The sequence below is a fragment of the Vombatus ursinus genome, unplaced genomic scaffold (genome assembly GCF_900497805.2).
Source record: "Vombatus ursinus unplaced genomic scaffold, bare-nosed wombat genome assembly UNPS02006741.1, whole genome shotgun sequence".
In the NCBI taxonomy this organism is placed as follows: domain Eukaryota; kingdom Metazoa; phylum Chordata; class Mammalia; order Diprotodontia; family Vombatidae; genus Vombatus; species Vombatus ursinus.
The window spans coordinates 2,149-20,811 of NW_020946519.1; the positions used below are offsets into that span (position 1 = coordinate 2,149).

Genomic DNA, 18,663 nt, shown 5'->3' on the forward strand with positions numbered 1-18,663 from the left:
TCTTTACTTTTTAGAGCAACCAGCTTCTGTACAGCTTTCAGCTCTTTCTAATCTTCCAAAACAATCTCCTCCTCTTTGACCCTTTTTAATCAGAGCTTATGATCCATTTTTTTATACCAACAACACGTGCTGGTACTGCGTCTTCCCCGATGATCCTAATTAATCAACTCTGAGTGAACTAATGTCACATGACTCAGTGTTTTAATGAGTACTGGCATCTGAAGCCACATGACCCAGTATTTTACAACTGGATTTTTTTTTTTAATGAAACAAAGCTATTTTGCAACACAACCAAGAGAAACAGAAATGAGCCGAAAAGCAATAAGAAATTACTCCATTTACAGATGGGATGAGAGTTGACAGTGTTTATGACAAAGATCTAAAATGTTCTGCAAGGGAGAAAAATGGGGACACTCTGTGATTTTTTTTTGCATGTTATTGACATCCCAAACCGAAGATTTTTTTTCACTTGTTTTCAAGTAAAAACCAGACTAAGTTGCCTTAAGACAACTGAACTCTATTGACTATATTTCCCCATCTGGAAGAGCCTCCTGAGTTTGAGTTGTAACCAAACTGATAAAAAGGTATAGCAGATCCCAAAGGGACAACCATCTTTATGGGGAATTGGTGATTTTCTTTAAAAAAAAAAAATGGCTAAGGTTCAACTTCAAGGTTTTTCTTCTGAGATTCCACATTTTGCTCGGTACCCAAAGAGACCTGTTGAATCAGCTGTTTTCAGGATAGAGAACTACCAATCTCACAAACTGTACATTTGCCTCCAAATCATTTTTTCTACTGTTGTATAAAATCACCAAAGCAATAGTTTTAATTAAAACCTTTTAGCCAGTGGCTCCACCTACTGTAGATGTGGCTGATGTTATTGTGGAAATAAAAACAGTAGCGAGAAGCAATGTTGTATGGTGGAAAGAGAACTATATTTGTGGTTAAAGGTCCTAGGTTTAAATCTCAACTTAGCTGCTTTTTATCTAGGTGAACTTAGATGAATTTCTTAATCTCTCTGGGTCTTCATCTGTTGGACTATATACCATTGCTAAGGTCTCTTATAGTTATTTAATGATTCTAGGTTTAAGGCCCCTACAGGCAAAACATTAAAATACAGCATTGAAGACATCAAACACCTTGGCAGGCTAACTGATCTCAAAGCCTGTTTTAGGTCTGATCATAATGATTCATTTATTTTATAAGGAACGATTTGGTCTCATAAGTTGTTTTGATTCAATAGGGTCCTGATGGTCATCCAGGACTTAATGGGGCTGCTGGCCTTCCAGGCATGAAAGGAGAAAAGGTAAGATCGAAATCAAAGGGTGGATACAAATAAAACAGAAAACAAAGGAGGCTTCCAAATGTTGGGAATTTGGCAATAGCCTTGCCTGTAATAACAAATATAGTAATTCATATTTCTTCAGACTTTAAAGTTTACAAAACGTCTTCCTCTTAGCAACTGTGAGAGGTGTAGGCACTACAAACCAAAAGAACACCATATAAGATCAGAGCAGATGGAGATTACTTGTGAGAGGTACGATCAACTCTATTCCATGCTTCCTATATATGGAAACTCTGAATGTGGTTTTTTAAAAGTTAAATCAATTCTATTTTCATGAAAATTTAAGTTTTCAGGAGTAAAAAGAAAAAGTTGTCTGATTTTGTAGAACTGACTTCATAAATACCATATTTTTTCTTGTAAAAGAAATATCACTTATATGAGCTTAATGCTATCTTTCCACCTCCTAAATGCACATTGTTTCCTCCCCCCTTCCTTTTTCTCTCTCTCTCTGTTTCTCTCTCTTCCACTTCTTTCTCTCCCTCTCTCTTCCTCTCCCCTCTCTCTATCCCTCCCTCTCCCTGTGTCTCCCTCTGTTTCTTTCTCTCTCTTTCTGTCTTTCCCTCTTTCTTCCTACATCCCTCCCTCTCTGTTTCTCTCTGTTACCCTCTCTCTCCCTCTTCTTTCTCTCCTCTCTCCTCTCTCTCTCTCTTTCTCTCTCTCTTCCTCCCTCTGTCTCCTTCCCTCCCTTTCTCTTTTTTCTGTCTCCTTTCCCCTTTTCTCTTCCCACTCTCTCTCACCCCTCTCTCTTTATCCCTCTCCCTTCTCATCTCTCTCCTGGCACCACTATTTGCCCTAGGCAACTCATTTCAACTCTCTGAAGCTCAGTCTTTTCTATAAAATTGGGGAATTAGACTAGAAATAAGGTCTCGACCCACAGTTTAAGAAGCACTGGAGGGGTCATGACTGGAGAAAGTTTTAAAAGCCCTGGACTAGATGGCCACTAAGTTCCCTTTCAGCATTAAATCTCTTGTCCTGTCTATGTCCTTGTACAGAGATCTTTAAAAGGTAGCCTTAAGTGATTTCTGAAGAGACTTTTTCTAATACAAGTGAACACAAAAGAGTTGTCAGTTTAAAGAATCTGAGCCTCTACTTTCTAACAAGGTGACCTTGAGCAAGTCTTTTCATTTGATTAAGTCCTAGTTTTCTCATACCTACCTTAGAGAAAATGGTACTTGACTACTTTACAGGGTTATTCTGAGGAAAACATTATGTAAACTTTAAAGTGCTAAATAAAAGTGACTTGCTATTAAATTCAGTCATTTTGTAATAGGAAACTTGAATAATATTATCTGACATCTATATCACTTAAAGATTTGAAAAAAAAAATCTCTTTACATACATGAGTTGCCTAGCTTCCCATGACAACCATGTGAGGTATGTGCTATAGGGTACTGCCCATTTTCAGACAATGAAACTAAAGCTCAGAGACATTAAGTGACTTGCCCACGATTACAAACTAATAAGCACAGAGTCAAGATCTGAATCCAAATCTTCCTGACATCAGGACCAGCACTCTACATCATGGTCCATGGTCCCAATCCACTATTCTTTTCACTGTACTCTACCACAGCTAGGTGGATTACCTTGAATTTCCCAGGGTTTCTTGATGATGAAGTCAGGAAGATCTGAGTTCAGATGTGGTCTCAAATATGCATTAGCTGTATGACCATAGGCAAATCACTTAACCTCTGTCTGCCTCAGTTTCTTTAACTGGAAAATGGAGGTAATTCTAGTACCTACCTCACAGGGTTGTTATAAAGATCAGATGAGAAAAAATTTATGAAGTGTTTAACACAGTCCCTGGCATATAGTAGGTGCTTAATAAATAATTGTTCCCTTTCCCTCTCCTTCCCTATTGTTGAATCTGAAATTGGATGACTCTTTTTCAGGGATATTGTAAAAGTGGATGGTCTTTATTGAGTGGGAACTTAGTTATAAATCCTCAAAGATTCATAGCAACTCATTCTTTTATTAATATTGACTTAATTGGAATTCCTTTTATTTTTCAGGGTGAAAAAGGTCCTAATGGCTCCATTGGTGAAAAGGTAAAAGAGGGATATCTTTATAGTCTAATTCTGATATTTTATAAAATTGTCATATGTTCAGGATATAATTGCATATGTATCATGAGTGTGAATGTCAAACATAATGGACTCAACTGTTCAAATGAATCTGTGATCTCACTGATTCATGAGTTCCCTATAACCATGCAAATTGCAACCCATCCATGTAGAGTAGCATAGAAAGACATCCCAAGCACTAAAACAAAAATCACAGGAAAACAGTATACATGGAAGACTTGTCAGAAATATTTCTACAATTTCCTTGCCATTTCTCCCACAAATGTATTCAAGTTAATTTACAAGTTTATCTACCAGTGAACACGGGAAGAACAATTCAGATATTCTATAAAACTAGGAAACAGCTATAATATAATTTGTCAACTTAATTAAGTCAAGGAATAATTTTTCAAGCCAGGCAAATAGTATATGGTTTCAGCAACTGATTTAAGCTCCTTTCAATGTAATAAATATTTGCATTCCAGGGTGACTCTGGACAAAGAGGATTACCAGGCCCCCCAGGGAAAGATGGCGTTGTTGGGGAGCCTGGCCCCCCTGGCCTCCCTGGTCCTCCTGGGCCCCCTGGAGCCAGCTGTGGAGTGGGACTTGGATTTGAGGTAATCTTTCTTTTTTAATTATATATGCATGAAAGAATGATGCAATTTAATAAACAAGATTGATTTCACCCACTCTCTTTTCTCACTTCTAGAGTACTAGTACTCACTGGGGTAGGATTTCATTTTCCCTAGGTCTTGCTCCCTAATCAAAGCTCTGGTTAGTCATTTCATGATGCTCTTAAAACCTCATTGGCTAATTCAACAAGTATTTATTAAGCACATACTGTACACAAGATTCTATAATATCCCCAAATCCCAATTTGGGCATTAGGCCAGTTGCCTGAAGTCAACTCCAAATTAGCTCCAGTTTTATCTCTGAGCCCTTCCCACACATACCCCTTAATCTCTTCATGGATTATAGCATGATTTTACCATAGGAAGGCTCTGGCTCTGCTCCATTCATGTGTTCACATGGAACGAAATGTTCCCAGTAGCGTTGTTTTTTGTGTAACTAATTGCACACATTCTGCTATTCAGATTCTGTTAGGTTTTCTTAATTTACAGATTAAAAATCTGCCAGTCAACTATTTATGCCACCAATTAACTACTGTTATGTATAGAAAAAGTAATCTTTGGGAACACAATATTTGTGGGTTTTGTTACTGCAGCCTTCCCTGAAACTAGTTGGATTAAAGCTGAAATAGGATATCAATTATAAAAACTAAGTGCTTTCTAAATTCTTTATATCTGTGGTTGGTCAGCTCATTTGAGATATGAAAAACTACTTTAAAAGGAAGTATTCATTTACCATATGAGAATAAGCATATTGTTCTCTTATGGTAGCTTGAAGCAATGAGATGGTACAGGGGATAGAGTGTTGGACTTGAAATCATGAAGACTAGAGTTTGAATCCTCCCTCAGACTCTTGCTAACTATGTGACCCTGGGCAGGTCACTTAACCTTTGTCTGCCTCAATTTTGTCATCTCTAAAATGGGGCTAATAGTAGTATCTACCTCCCAAAGTTGTCCTGAGGATCAAATTAAATGTAATGAGCTTTGCAAACCATAAAATATTTAGATAAATCCTAGCTATTATCATTAATATTGTTGTTGCTGTTGTTGTGGGACCTTTAATTAAATTATACACTATGTAATAGGATTATTGAAGTCTTCTTCTAGTGGCTCATTGTGGCATGGAAGTAGACTCTGGTTTCTCCAAGGCTGTGCAATTTGAATGCAAGCTGTAAGAGGCAGCACCAAACTAGGTGAACTTCGGCCGCGGTCCTGCTGATGGATTGCATGTCTCACTATGTTATCAACCAAGTCATAAAGCCTTTGGTTTTTGGACACAGCCATTTATGAAACTGTCCACTCAGTCTTAGAGTTAGGTGCTCCAATCTGCATCAAGGGATGGAAGACACAGATGAATAAAAACACGAATCCCTGAAGCACCAATGAGTCCAGAGCAATTCCCTTGTGCCTCTCCTGCAAGGATAATGCAGAAATGAGAATCATTTCTTTTCTTTTCCTCTACATCTCCTTGGGCATCCATGCTTTAGCCTGCTGTTATGTGATGATTAGATTTAAGAACAGGGTGCTATTCCCATGAGTCCTCCATGACGACTAACCTCCATCCGATAGTATCATGGACAAGAGTTTTTTAAACCTGTTCAAACCTGGGTTTGATTAAGGGCATAGAAGAATGGGACTAAACCATGCCCTTACGCCACTTCAGTCTGACAAAAAAGTACAAGGAACATATGAGTAGAAGGGTTAGGAAGAGACAGAGTCGTAAAGGGGCTGTCCAAGACACCTTTCTCTACAGAATAATAGAATCAAAAAATCTGGGTTCAAGCCCTACCTCTGACACTACACTTGATCTTGGCAAATCATTTAACATCTCTGAATCTCAGTTTCTTCATCTTAAAAATGGAAACAATAGTATTTGTCACACCAACCTCACAGAGTTATTTTAAGAAAAGTGTTTTCAAACCAGGAGTAAATACTAGCAGTATTTCATTTTTGTCTTTGTACTCCCAGTGTCTTGTATAGTGCCTCACATGTAATACATGCTTAATAAACGCATGTTAAATTGAATTGAATATTATTACTAGCTGTTATCATTGCTGTTGTTATTATACTGTATATGTTGCTTAATCAACCTCAACTACAAACATCACCCAAATAGCCCCTATATTGCCAAGAGAAAGAAAGAGATTGGAAAGAGAAGGCAAGGAGAGGCTAGAAAAAGTTGCCTTGTCCACACACTTCTGCTTGTTCTAGATTGACTGTTTGCCTAATTGTTTTTATTAATAATATTATCACTTAGCATTTACACAGTTCTTTAAGGTTTGCAAAGGGCTTTACACATATTTTCTCATTTGATCCTCACAACAACTCTGTGAGGTAGGTGCTATTATTAACCCCAATTTACAGATAAGGAAACTGAGGCTGGGAAAATTTAAAGGACTTGCCCAGGGTTACATAGCTACTAAACATCTGAAGGAGGATTTTAATTCCAATCTTCATGACTCCAAGTCCAATACTCTATCCACTTTGCTATCTAGCTAAGAGGGAATTAAATAGAGGCCTATGATTCTTCTCATTGGTACGAATGTTTGATCCAGTGGTTTATTTGGAATAAAAGTGGCCTTTCCAATCCCTTACCTGGAGTATTCAGTGCATCTATCCCTACTCTACAGTTTTGCCCAATCCCTATGTTTAGAGTTACATTAATACCTTCACCTTTTAGACATCCCAAAGTCAACTTCAATACATGATAGATTGAGATATCATCAATATGGGAACTCCTTCCTCTAATGGATATCACAACCCATCCACACCTACTCATTCTGAGTAATTCTTATCCATACCTTCCCATCTTCCCCACATATCCTCCACAGAAGGACCACCCAATGTGTTTAGTAGGAGCTTTCTTCTATTTCTCTTGACATAATGTCAAAGATGACAAACAACACACATACATACATACATACACACACACACATGCACACATATTTCAAAACACTTAGAAGGTTACTTGGTGGTGCAGTGGGTAGAGAACTGGACCTGGAGTCAGGAAGAATTGAATTCAAATTCAGCTTAAGTCTCACTAACGATCTGTGTGACCTTAGGCAAGTCACTTATGCTCTGTCTGCCTCAGTTTCTTCATCAGAAAAATGGGGATAATAATACCACCTACTTCCCAGGGTTATTCTGAGTTTAAAATGATATAACACTTGTAAAGCCCTTCACAAATCTTAAAGAATGCCATAAATGCTAGCTATTATTATTATTATTATTAACTATGATATTGCCAAGGACAGCTGATATTCAGGCTCAAAAATCAATATAAACATGAATTATTATCATTTCAACTATTGCTCCTATACCAACAACTCCTAAATTTATATATCTGATCTTGTTATATTACATGAACTCTAGTTCTAGATTTTTAGTTATTCATTGGCTATCTCCAACCAGGTACCTATCCCACAGACTCTTCTAGCTCAAAATTTATCAGCTTGAAACCTCAAAGTCGCAGACTTGCTTGACTGCCAGCCTCAAGGAAGGTACTATATGCATATCCATAGCACCCACAATGCATGACAGGAAGGGGAAACAGGCATTACACACATCAACCTGGGCAGCCTTCCGCAGATATGAATGTGGAGGAATACACAGAGAGACACCCCCAAATCTGAGGAGTCTCCTGGGAACAGCAAATACTGCAGCAATGCCCTTACCTGAATCTTTTTTTTTTTTTTTTGCAAACCACCAAATCTGCCAGAGGGCTCCCCAATCATAAGATCATAGATTTAACGCTGAAAGGAACCTCAGAAGTCAAGTTAAATCCACCTCATTTTACAAGTGAAACTGAACCTGAGAGGAGAGAGGTCCGGCTAGCGAGGATCTGAAGCAGGATTCCAAACCACGTCTTTCTGACTCCAAGTCTGGTACTTTATTCACTCTGGAACCTAGCAGTCAATCTAATTGACTACTTGACAGCAGGAGCTTTTCTTCTTTAACAAATATTCCTGCTCTACATTCCCCTTGTGCCAGTAACAGTAGGACAGAACAGACCAGCGATGATGGGGAGTAAAATGATTCCTGGCCCTCATGTTGGTAATAAGGTTCTTCATTATTTATAACTGCTTCTCTCTTCCCTGTCCAATCATCCTTCACGACAAAGACCTAGTCATCTTTATTTTAATGAGTGTTATTACTGCCTTTTATTTTTATGTTACTGATATTTCTGGACATCATATGCACATGTGTGTACATACATGCATGCACAAATGCACACACATGCATGTACACATGCACACATACACACCCCTCCAAGGGCCCGTGGGATTCACCATCTCATTTATCTGCTCTAAAACTTTCAGGGGCTCCCCTGTACCTACCAAATAAATAACTTTTTTTTAATGTAACATTTAAAGCTCTCTACATTCTGTCTCCAACTGCCTTTCTGTCCTTATCTTTCAACAATATCCCAGTTTTTTCTCTTTGGTGAATGATTCAATTGAGTGATACAAGGATATGTATAGGCATTAGACCTTTGATTTCATTGGTATAGGAAACAAACCAAAGCCAATGCAAGGCCACATCTTCTCTGTAATACAAAGTTTAGAGAGTTACCTAAAGCATTGAAAGGTTAAATAACTTACCTAGGGCCTCATAACTAGTGTATGTTGGAGAACTAAAACCCAAGTCTTCTGGGCTTTAAAGACTACTCTCTATCTACTATGTCATATGCCCTCCATATTGAGGGCTGGTCACCAGAACTGGTGCCTGTCACTGTTTAGCTGTCCCAGGCAAGACAATTTTGGAAAAATTGTAGGCCTAATCGATAAGTAGTTTTTATTGTTTGATTATACATCATTCTTTCTCTTTTCCTAGGATATAGAAGGCTCTGGAAGCATTAGATTGTTGAGTGAACCCAAAACTGCAGGACCAACAGTGCCAAACGTAAGTTTATTTTTAAAATCAGAACTCTTTAAGTGACCTGATCTCTTCAGAAATAAGATCTCTGTGCATAGTACTTGAGAGTTGGAGATAGGAAGCTGGGGAGAGAAGGGAGAAACCTTGGCTTTATCCATAATTCACTAGTTATTGTAAATAACTTGCCTGCTTTATGCCTCTACTTTCCCATCTGTGTAATTTCCATAATGCCTACTACTACCTCATAAAGGCACTATTATTATTTATGGGATAAGAATCCATAGAACTTTGAAGTCCTAAATGGAAGGTACCATCTAATTTATGGTGGGTAGATTGTCTAAAGTGTACTCTAGCAAAAAAAAAAAAAAATACAGCTCTGTCTGTAGGAATTAAATGAAGTGCTTTTCAAGGTGAAAACCTTGCTTCTGTTTTTGGTTTCTATTTTCCCAAAGTTTATTCTCATATTTAGTATATTTGCCCTTTTATTGAGGTTATTAAATATTATTGGAAGAAGAATGACAGTGCAGAATACAAGGATATAGGCACTAGTAACTTCCAGAAGAGATTTATGACCTCCATAAAGCAGAGAAGGCAAATTTTCATGATAAATTACAAAGCAGAGTTTACTGGTCCTTGTCACTCCTTCTGTCCCCAGGAGGAAAACCATGTAAACAGTACCTATGGCCTGTGGACCATCAAGGAACTCAGACCCGTATACATACACAACAACATTGGTCAATTGCTTTCCTGATAACTCTACTATCACCAAGCTATTTTCTAATTAGGCGGAAAAAAGCTACCAGGAATTGCTTATAAACATCCCCAGCTCATAAATGTTAATTAAACAATCCTGTCATTCTATCTGACCCTTTAGTTCAGAAATGTCTCCCATGCTCATAGTCTGGGCTACTTTAGAAACTATCTATGATGTATCTGTCTCCTGAAAAGCAGACATGAGCTAGTAAAATTTAAGTGCTTATTTTAAGTGCCCCTGGATAACTGACCTGAATTGATGCCCCTTAGATCAGACACTCATAGATCAGACCTGATAATTTTCCCGAGTCCTGAGACAGGCAGGCCTTTTCTCTTTTTTTCTTCTTCTCTTTCTCATCTGGGATTCCTCATTTCTAGCCACACAAAAGAGATGATCTAAGAAGAGGCCCCACAATCAGATAGGGTTTCTGAGCTAAGAAGCTAATCTCGAGAGTTGTCATTAGTCTGATTCAGCAGAAATAATAAAGCTGCTGTCAAGTGGCTAAGAACTTTTTTTTTGCATCTGGAAGAGTTAATAAACAGTTAATCACCCCCAGAATAAATACTTGAGGCAATTCAGTGGAACAGCCATGATATCTTTACTATATATTTAAAAGGAATAGCAAGTTGTACATAATAGATTTGCAGTTTCATGTTATGGAAATGCTTATTATATTCCATAAATTAAAAATAAAATAAAGAAAAATTTTAAAAGAAAGAAAAAAGAGAAAGGCATCATAATATAGTCACAGCAAAGCTTGCCTTGGGGTCATCAAAACCTGGGTTTAAGTCCCATCTCTGATATATACTGGCTGTGTGACCCTAGAGCAAATTCACTTAACCTCTCAGCGCCTCAGAATGAGGGGCTATGAGTTAAAGAGAATGACTGTGATCTCCATTAGTAGGGGAAGTCTCTAACTAGAAACTCCCTATACCGATGAAATCACAGGTCCAATAAAAACCAATATGGAACTCGTTTATGACAATTAACACTGTCCAACAATGTACGGTGACTTGTGAGTTAGTGGACTCCCTGTGTGATACTTTGATAGGAAGCTACTGACTGGGGCTGTAGAGATTAAGAGGCAGGTCTTGAAATGGTCCAGTCACTGGAGATCGAAGACTAGACTGGTCCTGAGTATCACAGTTCTTAGTCACAACCCATATTTAAAGCCAGACCAAACTTGGAGAAAAGCAGAATTTGTCACATTCCTAATGTTCCACCACCACCAAAACAATCAAAAAACCTCCAAAAAATAAACTGCTGTTGTCAGGCCTCCTCCATCTTACGACTGATTATTTGAACCACAATATGTGATTTTTTAGTTTACCCTTTGTTATATTTTATCCCTGTCAGTCATTTCCCGGAGCTTTGTAAATATTAAGGCACTCTAAAATGTATACTATTACTGTTAATTCTGTCATCAAACATATCAACTGTTCTTCTCGTCTTTGGATCATCTGCAGAATGATTGATTGAAATTGTGTTATTCAAGTTCAGAAATTACTACAGGCTGGAGTGGTCAGAGGAAACTTCATGAAACAAACTAGAATTGGAGATTAGGGTTGGAGGATGGGGTGGGAGAGAGGCAGATAGAAAGGGAAAAACAAAGAGAATACCACGAACCAAGGGGCAGAGACGAGAATGGCCTATCTGTGTAAAGGCAAGTAAACCACGTTAGCTGGAGATGAGTGTTCATATTGGGAAGTATCGGGTGATAGAGACAGTGAGGCTATATTGTGGATAGCCTTGGATAGCAAATTTCTAAAGGATTTCTACAGGACAACAAAGAGACAAAACTAACAAGATGAAATATAATGGGTTTAAATCCAAAATCCTGTATTTTGATTCAACAGAGGCAATAGAAAGCCATTAGACTTTTTTTTTAATTAATAAAAGATAGACTTGATGAAATTATTTTAAGGAAGTATTTATTCAGGTTGATGTTCATGTGGATTAAAGCAAAAAGAGATTGGGAAGGGAGATTGGTTTGGAGAATATTGCAATAAATTTTGGCATAAGGCTATGAAGACCTATGCTAGGGTGATAACTAGGAATGGAAAGGAAGACATGTCAAAGACACTGCAAGTCAAATCAAGTCAATAAGCATTTATTAAGCACCTGCTATGTGCAAGACACACTGCTAAGTTGTAGCAATACAAAGAAAGGCAAAAACTGACAAAGGCAAAAAATAAAAAATTATTCCAAAGTTTTGAGTCTGCAGAATTTGGAGAATGATATAGTCATTGATGGAAATGGAAAGATAGAGAAAGGGGTGCACCTTGATAATATTTAACAACCAGTTCTGTGAAGAAAAAAAAAAGTACATGACACTCTCAAGTTTAAATTTCATTAGTAACATTTTCTCCATTACTATCTTAAGTCTAGACAACCAATTAATCGATAAATCAAGCCCTCATTTGTATTCTTTGTTTATTTTTTTAGGTGTGAAGCTCACACTGAAAATTTAATAATTGGCTTTTGCCACCTTTGGGTAGAGAGGACCTTGTTTGGGAGTAGATAATAGGTTTAATTATGGACATGGAACCATAGAAATGGGACCTTAAAATCTTAGAGCTGGAAGTTATTATCTAATCCAACTTCCCACTCAAAGTAGAAGCCAAAATCTAGGAAAAGTGGTCATCTAGCTTTGCTTGATTACTTCTGGTGTGAGAGAGGTCACACAAATTGTCTCATGGGAAAGGGCAAGACAAGATCATTAAACAACTAGTTTGGCTGGAGTGTAGATGGCATAAGAGTAGACCTGGAAAAGTACACTACATAAGGGTTGGTAAAGCCTTAAACACCAAACTTAAGTTGTTTATATTTGTCTTATAGCCAATGGGGAATCATTGAAGGTTTTTGATCCATGGAGGGAACTGGACAGACACATATATTAGGAAGATTATTTTGGTAGGTGCCGGTAGGATGCATTGTGAAGAGGAGATCTCATGTTAGATAGTTGAATGATATTTCCGTACTCCAGAAGAAAGGTAATGAGGCCCTCAAATAAAGGTGTGGAGGAGGAAAGAATAACAGGTCTCAGAGAAGCTTTCAACAAATTTATTTTTTTTATTTTCTACAGGGGCCAAAAGGAGAAAAAGGGGATCAAGGGCCTAAGGTAAGTTCACAGGTCCCAAAGCAGTTAGATTTAATTCTGGCTATCATTTTGATTTACATTATGCAAATGTGAATTCAATGACTATTTTCTCTCTCATCCTTTCTTTTGGGAACCAGGGTGAAAAGGGGAGTGATGGAGATAGCTTAATAGGGCCACCTGGGCCACCTGGGCCACCAGGACCACCAGGAAGAACTGTTGCTGTGACCACAGTGAGTACCTCAGCCTCTTCACGTGATGTTTTCCTTCATTTAATATATACCGAAGTAAGCAAAGGTTTTAAAAAAAATTTTTTTATTCATTCATTGATTAAGTATTCATTGAGCATGGGCTTTCTACCTTTGGCAAGAAGACATTCTGAAGCCATCTGTTATTCAGTATCTTTTTGCCTATTCTTTAAAATTATTTTTTAAAAAATTAACATGCATGTATTTTCTCTCCCTCTCACTTCCCTTCACTTTTTTTGGGGTGGTAGGGTGGTGGAAAGAAGAAAAGCAAAACCACACCCAGGCCATCTATTTCCATTCTCGACCTTTGGATCTTCTGGCTAATTGGATTCTGTGACCGAGATTGAAAAACACTTGAAAAAAGAAAGGAGATAAGCTGTAGAGAAAGGAAAGTAGTGTACCAGGGGTGGGGATGTGACAGATTGGGCGAGAAATAACAAAAAAATGAGAACAATAAAGGAAAAGGAAGGAAAGGCAGCTGAACAGAATTATACAGATGATACTATATGCTGTCCTTCACTGAACCATAATGCTCTCATCTCATCTTTAATAAAATTTAATACTCCCTGATTAGTGATCCCACCACTCAGAGTAACCAGAAAAAGGCAAAACATACTTCTGCCTTCCCTCCATTGTTACCTTCCATTCTTCTCTCTTAACCTGGAGTCCACAGATGCTTGGATAGATTTTGGGGAGGGCAAGGGAGGAGATGAGAAAAAATTATATTTTTATTTTCACTAATGTTGGTTTTCCTTTGTAATACTGTGTATTTTATTTTGTGCACTTAAAAACATGGTTCTGAGAAGGGGTCCATAGGCTTCCCCAGACCACTAAAGAGATTCATGACACAAAAATGGCTAAGAGCTCACCTGGCTACATGTTCCTCTTTCTCCCAGTGTAGCGAAAAGAAAAGAATCTTTTTTATCATCTTTTGAATGCATTATCAGCAGTCTGTCACATTGTAACTGCTTAATTAATGTTCAGTTTGATTTTGAATTGAATCAAAAACTGGGTATCAGTGCTGGCTGTCCTTATACCACCAGGTTAAGGAAAACCAAAGCTGTCAATCACTAAGAAGCTATGAATTCTAGAGTCATGACAGGGAGGTATGGGGTCCAGGAAAATCACAGACCATTTTCATCCAAGTAAAATGAAATTAAAACAAATATCCAAAAATGTCAGTCTTAGAAAGGAAGTAAAAGGAAGGACATACAAAAATAAAGGGATGATGTTTACATCGGGGCTGCTGAAGGGCTATCGTGGAAGCGTGTAAGGGAAGCCGTATCTACTTTTTTACTATAAGTAGCAATGGGAATTGTGGGTATGACAACATCAGTCTAACTCTGTGGTCTGTTGAAGTGATAAATGAGCTATCTTCTCTTCCAACAACTACCTCTCAGTGTCATTGCTAAGTCACCAGGTACAAAGTCCCGCAAAGCATAAGCCCTGGGATAATCTCTTTGATTCACCATAGTCTAAGGGACATCTTTCATGAAAACAGTTCTCTTAGAGGTGAGTCCACAAGCACCCAAATCTCCAAGATAGAATGGAGAAATACAACCAAGAGATCTCTACCCATCTTAATGACTTGCACATAATATGTATTTAATAAGTGTCTATTTAATAAAGGAATGAATGGGTGGATATTAAGGAGAGAATTGAGCATGTTGCTTCAGAATCAAATTTTAAACCATTCACAGAACATGTCTAAGGTATTATTTGGATCAAACCTATAATGTTATATAGAATTTGAACCTAAATCTTCCTGACTCTGAGTCCACTTTTCTATCCTCTACTAAAATATAAAGTCACAAATTGGAAAAAAAATGACGGAGTGAGAACTGATGAAGGAGTTTACTCAATAATTTCAGATGACCAAATGATGGGCCAAGAAGTAGGTAAAGTGGAAGAACTTGAATAGATACAATTATAAGTAATTCCATATGTATTGATATCTATTTATCTTGCTTCATGTTTTATAGAGTGTTTTCTACCTTACGACATTAAGATAAATAAACTTTCTAAGCTAACAATGAATATTAGAGTAAGAATGGAGTTACCATGGGAGAGATGAAACAGACAAAAACAAAATACAGCAATGTCAAGATCAATGCAATTTTGAATAATGCAAAATTTGATTTACTGTGAATCATAAAATTATGCCAGGTCACATTTAATGCAAGCCAAAATTTGATTAATGCGACATGTGTGCGTTAGTTTAGAATTTTAACATGCTTAATATCTAGCATCAATCTGCACTTGCCTAACATTTTGTGTGAATGGGATCATGTTAATTTTAAAACCCTTCACAAAATGGACAAAGAGGAAAATATTTCAGATGGATATATTGTGAGTGTGTAGAAAAGAAGAGGCTTTTTATTACATTAAAACAAAAATGTATTGTAATTGAATAACATAAACCCATGGCATAGTAACTCTAAATAAAATGAGATGTTGGAATGACTAAATTTATGGTACAGAATAATGTACAACATACAGGTGAAACAAAAGAAAAAGACAAAGTTGCATCAGCTTTTTTGTGGTTTGCAAACAACTATGAGGAGTGAAAATATTACAGTAATAGAAATGGACCATTCTTTAGATGTATGGATTGAGGACTGTAATCAAGAATGCATTCCTCTTAGCAGAGCTGCCATTCAGACAAAAGCATCAAGTTTATTTAAGAGAGTGAAAGAAAATTGAAGTGAAATGGGTAATGAAGAAATTGTTAGAGCAAATGTTGGTTGGTTCAATCACTTTCTAAAAATCGAGTTCAATTGCATAATGTTAGAATTAACATTCTAGGTGTCACAGTGAATAGAGTGCTGAGCCTGAAAGACTTATTTGCAAATCAAGCCTCAGATACTTATTAGGTGTATGACCCTGGGCAAGTCACTTAACCTCTGTTCACCTCAGTTTGCTTATCTGCGAAATGCAGTTTATAATAGTACCTACCACCAGGGTTGTTGTAAGGATCAAATGAGATAATAATTGTAAAGCACATAGCATGTAATGAAGTGCTATATAAATGTTAGTCATTATTATTACTATTATTATTATTTTGCTATTTACTCCTTACTATTTACTACTATTATTACTATTACTACTATTTTATTGCTATATTACTATTATTATTACCAGACAGGTGACCATTGTAGATGGCAGGTAAATGTCTTGATGTTTTAATAAGAGAAAATGGATACGTTGATCAACAAACTTTTAATGTGGATAAAACAGGCTTATTCTGGGAAAAGATGCTTTCTAGAACTTATATTTCTAGGGGAAAATACTCAAAGTGGATTTAAAGTATCTAAGGACCCCCTAATATTTTTATTGGGAGAAAAGGAATTTTAGATTTAAAAAAAAGTCTTGCTTATCAGTCTTGAAATCCTTACGCTGTGAGGCATAAAGATTACTTCTAGTTCTCTGGGGTCAAATAAGAAACCATGGGTGATTAAAATTATTTTTGAAGGTTGGTCTTCTAGTAATTTTGGCCCAGCTATTGAAATCTATTGCAAGGACAATATCAAGTTTAAAGCATTGCTGATTTTAGATAATGCCCCAGGTCATCCAATTTTACTAGGTTCATTGTATAGGAATGTGAAAATGTAAATTTAGCAAGATGTGGATAAAGCTCTCTGTACATACCAGTAAATAGGAAGATTTAAAGAAAGAAAAGACAATTCAGCTTATACTGCTAATGTATTTTAAATGGCATGACAATAATGACGTTGTCATCTTATTATCAGTGTAGTTTTATAAGTATGATATTCATTAATTTAAAATTTTTTATTTAAAAACTGTTTTCTATAAATATGACTTCATTATAAAGGAATCAGAAATACACTTTTCTTATCCTTTGCTATTATGTTACATTAATAAACAGATAAAAATTTATTTTTAAAATTTTCATTATATTGCTCTGAAATAATGATCATGTTTTGCATATAATTATAATTTCATATGGTGAGAATTCAAATAATGAGGCCACTTCATAGGATTCATTGTTTGCACAAATCAGGACTTAAATGTAATTAAATAAGAATGAATGAAAAATTGATGAGAAAAAATTTATGAAAATAGAGTACCTGAGTTGTTTAAAATAATCAAGTGGCATCAATGAATTGGCAGTGACTTATAGTATATTATTGAAAGCCTGTCTTTTTTTTTTAATTGAATTTAGCAAAAAGAGATAGCTAGGTAGCATACTGGATAGAGTTCTAAACGTGGAGTCAGAAAGACCTTAGTTTGAATCTTGTTTTGGGCACTTATTAGCTCTAGGATCCTGAGTAACTTACTTAACTTCTCTGGGCTCCCATTTTCTCATCTGTAAAATGTGGATAATAATAATGCACAATTCATAGTGTTGTTGTGAGGTGAGATAGTGAGATAATCAATGTAAAGGGCTTCACAAACCATAAAGCACAATATAAACATTAGTCATTATTCTTATTAATAAAAAAAGAAAAATGCACCATATTCTTATCCATTCTGCTTTTCTTTCTTAGGCAATTCTCAATGGCACTGATGGGATGAAGAGTATGGCTGAATTTCCTGAACTAATTGGCCCACCGGTAAGTATAAAAAACTATGAAATTCAGCATTCATGTTGAGATGCTCATACTCAATGTAACGTACCAAGGCTTAAGAGCTATGACACTCAAATATAACAGAGTTTTAGGGCTGATCACCCACATGTGGCCTAACTGAGATCATTATCCCTAGCTACCTGATGCTTGGCTTGTTATCTTATTCATTCTTTACCTTGACTTTAAGGCAATCAAGGAGTATATTCTGATATTTCCTCATAAATTACTAAGATTGCAGAATCTCTAATTAATTAATCATTCAGCTCCCATTCCAGTTTTAAAATATTATTTATTAAATAAAAAGAAACATCTTTTCCCATAAGCTTTCATATATCAACACATACATATACATATATACATGCATACATATATCTATATGCAATATGTATATGTGTGTGTTTATATATGTGTGTGTGTATATATATGTGTGTGTGTGTGTGTGTGTGTGTGTGTGTGTGTGTGTGTGTATATATATATATATATATATATATATATAATCAGATTCCCTAATTTCCTAACTAGGCCATTATGGTTACTACTATATAATTTATTAACAGTATATGTATGTATGTATGTATGTATGTATACATATATGTATACATACATACATATTGTGTGTATGTGTATATAGATAGATAGATAGATATCAGATTCCCTAATTTCCCAGCCAAACCATCACAGTTACTATTATATAATTTATTAACAGCATAACAAATAACAAAAAAGAAATCATTATTTGCAATCTACCAGCTGTAAGAAGGTCAGAGACACCTTTAATCATTACTGTTATTGCTGAATTTTAAATACTGGAAACACAGCCAACCATTGAGCTTTCTCAGGATAATAGCCAAAATCAGTCAAGGATTCTCTTCATCATGTTTCTTCTCAAGATAAGAGTGAAACTCACTGCTCTCAGGAAATGCCTCTTCAGGCTTGTTTCTCCTTGAATATTAGCTCAGTCTCTCAGGAAAGAAATTCTCTTAGCTCCTTATCTCTGTGTCTCATCCAGTCTCTCTCCAGCTATCACTGTTATCAAACTCTAGAATCACATTTAAACTGTCAGTCT

At 36.4% G+C, this 18,663-nt stretch overlaps 1 protein-coding gene across 1 annotated transcript; it reads left to right on the top strand.

The window, feature by feature from the left end:
* Positions 1–1,243: 1,243 nt before the first annotated feature.
* LOC114033052 (collagen alpha-1(XV) chain-like) lies at positions 1,244–17,582 on the top strand (the record flags this gene model as incomplete). The annotated part of the gene is made up of 7 exons (XM_027848509.1): positions 1,244–1,306; positions 3,355–3,390; positions 3,891–4,022; positions 8,868–8,936; positions 12,749–12,784; positions 12,901–12,993; positions 17,517–17,582. Coding segments are annotated over 7 exons (495 nt in total), but the record flags the coding sequence as incomplete, so codon positions are not given.
* Positions 17,583–18,663: the final 1,081 nt, after the last annotated feature.